Source organism: Cnephaeus nilssonii (genome assembly GCF_951640355.1).
Source record: "Cnephaeus nilssonii genome assembly, chromosome: 14".
Classification (NCBI taxonomy): Eukaryota; Metazoa; Chordata; class Mammalia; order Chiroptera; family Vespertilionidae; genus Cnephaeus; species Cnephaeus nilssonii.
In genome coordinates this window covers 1571444-1580648 of record NC_137085.1, presented here as the reverse complement: position 1 = coordinate 1580648, position 9205 = coordinate 1571444, and the positions used below count along the sequence as shown (strand labels likewise).

At 68.8% G+C, this 9205-nt stretch overlaps 1 protein-coding gene across 3 annotated transcripts; it reads right to left on the bottom strand.

Annotated features, from left to right (window-relative positions):
- Positions 1–1378: 1378 nt before the first annotated feature.
- On the bottom strand, positions 1379–8731 carry LOC307111411 (ficolin-2-like). 3 transcript variants are annotated; one of them, XM_079791293.1, is made up of 9 exons: positions 8456–8731; positions 7150–7260; positions 6574–6627; positions 6162–6197; positions 4804–4836; positions 4137–4264; positions 3641–3770; positions 2459–2593; positions 1379–1911 (listed from the first exon to the last, which is right to left on the bottom strand). In XM_079791293.1, exons 1-9 carry the CDS (start codon positions 8526–8528, stop codon positions 1664–1666), a joined length of 948 nt encoding a protein of 315 aa, XP_079647419.1. In that variant the 5' UTR covers positions 8529–8731; the 3' UTR covers positions 1379–1663. The 3 variants fall into 3 exon arrangements, with proteins under 3 accessions (XP_079647419.1, XP_079647420.1, XP_079647421.1); XM_079791294.1 differs by lacking the exon at positions 4804–4836; XM_079791295.1 differs by lacking the exons at positions 6162–6197; positions 6574–6627; positions 7150–7260; positions 8456–8731 and adding an exon at positions 5168–5179 and having other exon boundaries at positions 4137–4836.
- Between the last annotated feature and the right edge of the window lie 474 nt (positions 8732–9205).

The window sequence follows — 9205 nt, the reverse complement described above, 5'->3', positions numbered from 1 at the left end:
CGGCGGGGCTCCAGGAACCCCGTCACTGGCGGCCCCCACACATATGGCTCATCAGCCCCGTGACAAGGACAAGGGAACTGAGGGCTCACGTGTGGCTGAGACGAGGATGGGGGCAGGGCTGGCTCCGCGCCCGGGGGGCTTCAGGCCCCTCCTCTTCGGAAAGGCCGGTGTGGGAGGTGATGGTAACCCGCACCGTCACACGCAGGGCCACGGCACACCGCACACGGGTTCTCGCCGAGGTCGTGGTCTGAGGCCGGTCGGCAAGGCCGTGACCCCAGCACCAGCCCCCTCTGCCCCCCGTCTTCTCCCCCCAAGGCTTCCTCTGTGTTTCTTTTTCTTTGTTTAGTTCTCACCCAAGGATGTTTCCCCATTAATCTTTAGAGAGAGGGAGAGGGAGAGAGAGGGAGAGAGAGAGAGAGAGAGAGAGAGAGAGAGAGAGAGAGAAAGAGAGAGAGAGGGGAAGGGAAAGAGAGAGGTGGGGGGAGAGAGAGAGGGAGGAAGAGAGAGAGAGAGAGAGAGGGAGGCAGGGAGGGAGAGGGAGAAAGAAAGAGAGAGAGGGAGAGAGAGAGAGAGGGGAAGGGAAAGAGAGAGGTGGGGGGAGAGAGAGAGGGAGGAAGAGAGAGAGAGAGAGAGGGAGGGAGGGAGAGATGGAGAAGGAGGGAAGGAGGAGCAGAACAGAGAGAAACACGGATGTGAGAGAGACACACGGATGGGTTGCCTCCTGCACACACCCCGACCAGGGGATGGAACCTGAGGTACGTGCCCTTGACCTGGAGTCAAACCCTGGACCCTTCAGTCAAAGGCCGGTGCTCTAACCACCGGGCTAACCCAGCCAGGACTCGCCTGGGATTCCTCACCGATTCGGCCCTCCCGCTGAGCCGGGGTCAGCACGCAGTCTCCAGGGTTGGCTGGCGAGGGTCTGGGCCTGCAGGCGGTCAGACGGCGTGTGTCCGCGCTCTTCCCCGTGACCCGCGTTTGCCAACCTGCCGCGAGCAGGCCGCTGGCGGCCACGGCCGGGAGGCGGCGGGCTGTGCGCCCTTGAGCGTCACTGGCACGCAGGCGCCACGGCCCTGCTTTGCCCTCCTTGTCTTACGTCACCGGGAACTTCCTACAGTGCCAGGGCCTGGGACACGGACCGGTACCCAGACGTGGCACAGGACCAGTGACCGGCGTGGCACAAATCTGACTGGCATCGTGTGCCTGCCCAGCCAGGCGAAGCTTTATTGAGGATGCGAGCGGGGCGCAAGGTCAGGGTCACCCTCACCCTGGCCGGCGGGGGAGGAAGGGCTAGGAGTCGGTCAGGGTCTCAAGCTGAGGGTCCCTGACGGCCGGGGGTCGGGGTCAGGGGGCCGGGGTCAGGGGGTCGGGGTCAGGGGCCGGGGGCCGGGGCCGGGATCAGGGGGCCGGGGTCAGGGGCCGGGGTCAGGGGCCGGGGGCTAGGGGCCGGGGTCAGGGGTCGGGGTCAGGGGGCCGGGGCCGGGGTCAGGGGCCGGGGTCAGGGGTCGGGTTCAGGGGGCCGGGGTCAGGGGCCGGGGTCAGGGGCCGGGGTCAGGGGGCCGGGGTCAGGGGCCGGGGGCGAGCTCTGCCTTTGTAGGAGAGCCTCGTGGGCCCGTGCTTGGGGGACGCGGGACCTGGTCAGAGACGCCCCAGGCCGCCGGCCGCCCTACGCGGGCCGCAGCTTCATCTCGGCCACCTTGTAGCTGTAGTTGTACCCCTTCCCCGACTTCCAGTTGATGCCGTTGGCAAAGCTCTCGTGGGGGCCCCCGAGGTAGCGCCCGTTCAGGTTGGACACGTGGCAGACGTAGTACCACCAGCCGCCCTGGTACTGCTGGGCGCAGTTGGAGGGGCTGGCGTCGTTGTCTTGGTCTTTGGTGGAGAACAGAGAGTTGTTGTGGGACGTCAGCGAGTCACCTGCGGGGAGAGGCGGGCCTCGTACACTGGGCGCCGGGAGGCGCCGCACCAGGTCCAGCCGGAGCTGTCTCGGTCGGCGGATACCCCGGCCTCGGTATCCCCTCTGCTCTGTGCCCGCCAGCCAACGGGCACTGTGCCACGTAGAGGGGAGGCCACTGCCCGAGACGCCCCAGTCCCTCAGGCCCACGGGAGGGAGGGCGGCGCCATGAGCGTGTGAGCCGAGCATCCGGTCCACTTGCTGCCACGCGGCGGGTAGGAAGCAGCCCTCGGCTGCTGCGCTTTGTGCCCGTGTGCCCCGCCCACATCATGGCACACTCAGGTGGAGGCGTGTTATCCCAACGTACGGATGCGGGAACGCGGTGAGGCTAAGGCACCGCCCAGGCCCCAGGGACACAGAGCCAGGACCCCGCACGGACTCTCTCACTGCCCACCCCCCACTGCCCACCCCCCATGCCCACCCCCATTACCCACCCCCACCGCCCACCCCACCGCCCACCCCACTGCCCACACCCCCCTGCCCACATCCCACCGCGCGGCCGACACTCACCGGCGCTGCCCCCGGCGAAGGCGCCCAGGACCAGCTTGTACTTCTCGGCCTCGCTCCCCAGCCTGAACGCCTGGTACTTGGCAGAGTGGCGGGTGCCCTGGAAGTCCACCAGGTCCACACGGAGCTCGCTGGTGCCTGCGGAGGGCGGGGCTCAGTGCGGGCAGCGGGGCCCTGAGCTTCCAGATCGTGGCATCCCAGGACGTGCCCTCGCGGTCCCGCAGGAAGTCCCCGGGCGCTGAGGGGGGGGGGAGGGAGGGCACGCGCTTCCCACGGTCCCTAGCCAAACCCCCAGCGCTCCCTCCTGCCCCAGAGAGGAGGGGGCCCCTCGGAGTCACCGCAGCCTTGCGGGAAGCAGCCATCTCCCATGTGTTCAGGGACGGGACACAGTGGGCGGCGAGGGCAGGGCTGGGCGCTGGGCCGGACCCCGACGAGGGCCTCCGTGTCCCCCGTTGGCCTCTAAGGTGCCAGTGGCCGGTGACCGGAGGAGGTCTGCCCCCAACAGCCCACTTCCCCTGGCCCTGACGCCCGCTCCCCCTTACTATGGCCCTGACGCCAGCCCCCCCACTTCCTCTGGCCCTGACGTCCGCTCCCCCCACTACCTCTGGCCCTGACGTCCGCTCCCCCCACTTCCTCTGGCCCTGACGTCCGCTCCCCCCACTTCCTCTGGCCCTCACGCCCGCTCCCCCACTTCCTCTGGCTCTGACGTCCCGCTCCCCCACTTCCTCCGGCCCTGACGTCCGCTCCCCCCACTACCTCTGGCCCTGACGTCCGCTCCCCCCACTTCCTCTGGCCCTGACGTCCGCTCCCCCACTTCCTCTGGCCCTGACGCCCACTCCCCCCACTTCCTCTGGCTCTGACGCCCCGCTCCCCCCACTTCCTCTGGCCCTGACGCCCCGCTCCCCCACTTCCTCTGGCCCTCACGCCCCACTCCCCCCACTTCCTCTGGCCCTCACGCCCGCTCCCCCCACTTCCTCTGGCCCTGACACCCCGCTCCCCCCACTTCCTCTGGCCCTCACGCCCGCTCCCCCCACTTCCTCTGGCCCTGACGCCCGCTCCCCTGCTGGGACCTTCCTGTTCTCAGAGGTGACACGGGTGGAGGCGGCGGAGCGGCCTCCTGTGGCCCAGGCCCAGGGCGGGGCAGGTGGGTTTCGGGCCCCCACCCCGCGGCCGGCCCGGGCCTACCCTGGGCGGTCAGGGCGTGGATGTGGTCGTTGCCCAGCCAGAACTCGCCCAGCTGGCTGCCGAAGCCCTGCTTGTAGGCGGCCCAGTCCCGGTAGAAGTCCACGGAGCCGTCCACCCTGCGCTGGAACACCTGTGGGGGAGGGAGACGGGCCCGCTGCCGCCCAGCTCGGCCCGGCCCGCAGCCAGACCCCGGGCAGGCAGACAGGCGCCCACATGGGACCAAGGAGGACGTGGCAGCTCAGAGAGGGGAGGCCACAGGCCGGAGCCCACACCTGGAGGGACGGGGCGCCCTTGGGGCCGGGCCCCACGGCCTGGGCTCACCCACCCCCGTCGGGTCCTCTCCGTCCCTGGGAGAGGGGCAGCCCAGACACCGGGGGTGGACAGTGTGACAAGGGCCCCGGAGCGCGGGTCCTCCCCGGGGGGAGCTGGTCTGTGAGGTCCGGGGCCCGGCGGCCGCCCCCGAGGACCGCACAGCCGTCCCGACGCCGTCACTCACGGTCCAGCCCCCGCCGTCCGTGTCCATGTCGCACAGCACGGTCAGCGGCCGGCAGTCGGGCAGGTAGATGGTGTGCCAGCCGCTCAGCGCGTGCCCCTTGGTGCGCATCTCCATGCAGCTCCGAGGTCCTGGGAAGGGAACCGGCACGTAGAGGCCCCAGGACCCGAGGGAGGGCCGGGACCGTGGGGTCTGCGTGGGCAGGAGGCCCAGGGCTGGGCAGAGACCCCACCAGGGCCACCCAGCTGTGACGGACAGGCCCCGTGTGCCGTACCCACCCCCCCAGGGCGCCCCCATGTTGGTCCCCGGGCACCAGGCCTTTGGGGTTCTAATATTTTGGGGGCATGAGACTAGGACTGTCATTCAGGTCCCTAAGGCAGGAGAGGAGGCAGGGCTGACTGCTGCCCCATGTGATTGGCTAGCGGTGAGGCAGGGAGGGCGGGGCTGACTGCTATCCCATGTGATTCGCCAGCAGTAAGGCAGGGAGGGCGGGGCTGACTGCTGTCCCATGTGCTTGGCCAGCGGTGAGGTAGGGGGGGCGGGGCCTCTGGGCCTGCAGGCTGATGGGCTGCATTGGGGGACCCCAGGCCAATGCTCCCTGCAGGGTGAGCCGGGCATGCCTGTGACCTCAGGCCAAACTGGGGCATCAGATTCAGGGATCGTCGCCCACCTGTGTCACATCGCTCAGGTTCCCATGGCTCTCCTGGGGGGAGAGGCAAACACACGTGAGAGGCGGGACGGCCAAGCCCTGGTCCCTTAGCACCAGGAGGAGATAGAGGCCCTTTCTAGATCCTTCCATAGGAGGCTGGTCCCCTAGCAAGGCCCCAGCCTGCTCCCTGAGGAGGCCCCTGGTTGCTCCCAGGAGGCAGAGTCTGAGCCTCAGCTGTCTCCTGGGCCCCCAGGGCAGCCTCGGGGACACGGGGAAAGCGGGCTGCTCGGTGGGGAGGGCAGCGAAGGGGCGTGTACCCATTGGACCACAGTGGGGGTGAGCCCGGGTGGGGAGGGTGACTGTCTCGGGTCAAGAGAGGAGTTACCAGGGTTTGCACATCCTGGGCACCTTTCTCTGACTTCCTGGACATTGTGCAAGGGAATATGGAGCAAAGGTTTCCTATGTCATCAATTGTGTACCACACGTGGGACATGTAATGGTCACACGCCCATTTACAGCACATGTGATGTGTAGCTCAGGGAACATCCTATATAATAAAGAGGTAATATGCAAATTGACCATGATGCCTTCACAAGATGGCTGCCTACAACCAGGCCGGCAGGGGGGTTAGTGAGGGGCGACCAGGTCAGCAGGAAGGGCAGTTGGGAGCAACCAGGCCAACAGAGGGTGGCAGTTGGGAGCAACCAGGCCGGCGGGGGGGGGGGGGAGGGGAGTTGGGGGCAATTAGGCTGGCGGGGGGGGGCAGTGAGGGGCGACTAGGCCAGCAGGGGGGCAGTTGGGGTGATCAGGACGGCAGGGGGGGGGCATTTAGGGGTGACCAGGCAGGCAGGCAGAGGTGGTTAGGGAAGATTAGGCAGGCAGGCAGGTGAGTGGTTAGGAGTCAGCGGTCCAGGATTGCGAAAGGGATGTCCAACTGCTGGTTTAGGCCCTATCATCCCCCGAGGGGCCCTGGATTGGAGAGGGTGCAGGCCGGGCTGAGGGACCCTCCCCCCCCACCACCCCGTGCACAAATTTTGTGCACCGGGCCTCTAGTATTCTATATTTGCTCATTGTCTGTGACCACAGCTTGGGCTCACAGCCTCTGGCCGACTTTGCATTTTTAAACATTGCCCACTTCCTCGAGCCCCAGGCAGAGAGTCCGGGGAGGACAGGGCCGCCCCTGCTCAGGGGTCCGAGGCCAGGACGGGAGAGATGGGCTGCACAGGCTCGGAGAGGAGTGTGGTCCCCATCCCGCCCTCCACACCCACCCCATAGTGGGAAGGGCCTGGTCTCCACCCAGGCCCCTGCTCCACACCCTGGGAACCCCCTGGTGTCCAGGGTCTGGGAAGTCACCCCTGGGGAGGGCAGGAGGGTCTCACCTTTCTCTCCACGTGCACCCTTCTCCCCTGGGTCTCCTGCAGAGAGAGGAGGGTCAGCACAGGCTTGAGGGCGAGGACACGGCTCATGCCAGACCCTGTCAGCCGGAGGACTCTCCTGTCCCCACCCGTCCTGGGGCTGAGAGAGCCCAGGGCAGGGATAGGTGACGGGGCAAGGGAGCCGGGGTCTCATTTCTATGCTGGGTCAGTGCTGGGCTGGGTTTGGGATCCGCCTTGGGCTCTCTCGGTGCTCTGGACACAGACCCAGGCCCTGGGTGAGGGAGCACCCTGTTTAGGGCAGGGTTGGCCCCTAAAAAGCCCCATGTGACACCCGGGAAGTGCCCCCTCCTCTCTCTGTGCCCCCGGGGGGGTGAGGGGTCCTGCCCAGGGCTCTCCATGCTCCTTGGTGAGTTACCTTTGGGCCCGGGGGGTCCCGCCTTCCCAGGGACTCCGGATGGGCCTGGTTCTCCTGCAAATTCAAACATGTCAGTGAGCAAAACTCCCGGACCCGGGCCCGTAGCGCCCCCAGGTTTGACCTTCGGGAGCCAGAGGGAGGGGACCCGAACCCCAGCCCTCCTAGGGCCCCGCCGTCCACTCAGAGGCCACGACCTGTGACCCGGGGCCTTCCCAGTGTACCGGGCCTGAGCCCAGCTCTGCCCTCGTCCGGGGAACCTGGGGGTTTGCATGGGCTGTGGCTGCCGGGCCCGCGGTGGTCGCCCTGGAGTCAGGCCACCCGGCTCAGCTGGGACCAGGGCGGGCAGGGAGGCCAGTCCAGCCGGGTCCCCCGTAGCAGGTGCGTCATCACCAGGAGCCGTGCTGGCCGCCCACACAGGCCCGCCGGCTCCGTGGGTGACCCGTGACCGGCTCCCTCCCACGGGGGCCCACACCCCGGTGACCAAGCCCCAGTCCCCTCCTGAGACCTGCTGGGGGCCCTGCCTGCCGGGTCTCCCTGGGCAGGGACGGGGCCCAGTCCCCTCACCCGGGCACTCACCTCTCCTGCCGTCCGCGCCTGCCTCTCCCTTGGGCCCCGCGGCCCCGGGCAGCCCCGGGCAGCCCCGCAGGATGGCGAGCTTGTCGGCCTCCAGCCCCAGCACCTTCACTTCTGCAGAGAAGACCGGCGCCGTCAGTGCGGACCTGGCCGAGGGCCCCGTGGAGCCGGCGCCGCTGCCTCCCCGCCCCCCGAGGGACCTGCCACCGTGAGGACCCCGGCCTGGCAGGTGGCTGTGCCCGGCCTGCCTCAGCTGGGGGCCAGCCTGGAGGGGAGGTGGTCCCGCCTCCGCTGAGCCTGTGGTGGTCCCCCCAGGCGATGGGCCGGCCTCGGGGTCCACCTGCCCCGGGGAACCCCGCTGCTCAGGCTGTGTGTCCTGGGGAGTCACTCAGCCCTCTGGGCTCTGTGCCCCGGCTGCAGAGGAGAGCAGAAGGAGGCTTTTGGGGTCAGAGTGGCCAATGCGAATGCGTGCGACGTAGAGAGAGCTCCCCACGGCGGGCACTTCCAGGGAATGCCAGCAAGAAGCATCTGTGAGGGGGGGACTCGGGGCAGTGCCGCGTCGTCACCCCCATCCCTCGGGCATGTGGCCTGAGAACTCCCGGGCTGGAGGGTGCGGAGGGGGGGGTCCCTGTGACCCAAGGACACACCGCAGCCCCCGCAGACCTGGAGCCGGAGATGCACCTGCCTCTGAGGGCTCCCGCGCGTCCCTCCCACGATAAAGGGCCTGTAGGGAGGGCGTGGGGACGGAACCCCCTGCCTACCGGGGCCCCGCTGCCGGTGTTCAGGGGCCCCTCTCTGCTCTGCCCACCCCAGAAGCTGCCGCATCCGTACGTCGCCACCCTGGCGGCCGGTCAGTGGTCAGTACAACCGCCAGCTGCGTCCCGTCCACCGGCTACGGACCCGGAGGGAGGCCGCTCCCACTTAGACCCTGAATATCCTGAATCGGACTCTGCGGTTGGGGCCCGAAACTGGCATTAACCGTCCCCGAGGAGGCGGGTGCCCCTGGATTAGAGTCTTGGGGCGCCTTCCCGGAAGCCCTGAGAATACGGGGCGAAGGGCTGTTCCTCTCCCCATGGCCGGGCAGCCCTGGCCACGCACCGGGGGCCGCCCCGGGCTTGAGGGTCAGACAGGCCGGCGTGGACCCCTCTCCTTCCACCCGTGTGACCTCGGCCACCTCCCCGCCTGAGGCTACGCCGGGCGGCGGAGCATCTGGGGAAGGAGGCGCGTGGAGCGGGACCCCGTGCGCTGTGCGGGCTCAGTGAGCGGCGTTGGCGGCAGCCAGAGACCGGAAGGTTCCGGTCCGTCTCACCGGGGCAGGTGTCCGCAGTCTGGGCCGCCAGGGCCTTGCAGGTCAGGAGCAGGAGCAGCGGGCCGGGCCCCATGGCCTCTGGTCTTGGACCTTGAGCCTTGTGAGCGGGAAGTCAGCCGAACCCCGCTGTTTCTCAATCCCAGGGGCGCCCACTTCCTAGCGACTCGGGCTCTGATGACAGCAACAGGATCGCCAAGGGCGTGTCCTTCCCCCGGGGCCCCCCCGGGTGCCCTCTGAGCCGCCCACATTTCCCCCAGGGCCCCCGCCCCAGGCGAGAGCCCCGGCCCCCTGCTGGGAAGGTCTGGCCCTGGGGCCTCAGGAGAGCCGGCCTGAGCCCCATTCGCAGCACCAGCTACACCCAGGGGATCCGCGAGGGCGGCTGGGGATCTGCCCCCCCGCCTGTGATTTCCAGAATATTCCGGATCTGAGCCCGTGTGGGCACCCGCTGCGGAGGGGAGACGCCATCTGGGCCCTGTTGTGCCGAGCACGGCTGCCAGCCCGCAGGCGCGTCTGTCATCCGAGGTTCACGGGCCGAGCGTGAAGTCACGGCCGGTCAGAGCCACACGTCGGGACACGCCTCCCGCTGCCCGGCCCTGGGGCTGCTCGCTACACCCGAAGGGGAGGACGTGCCCCCAGACCCCTGAGACCACCCTCCTGCCCGGTGCATGGCCCGAGTTCCGCCCCAGCACGCCGCGGGCACGGGGAGGGTCCTGAGGGTGCGCGGAAGGGACTCAGGAGAGAGGGGGTGCC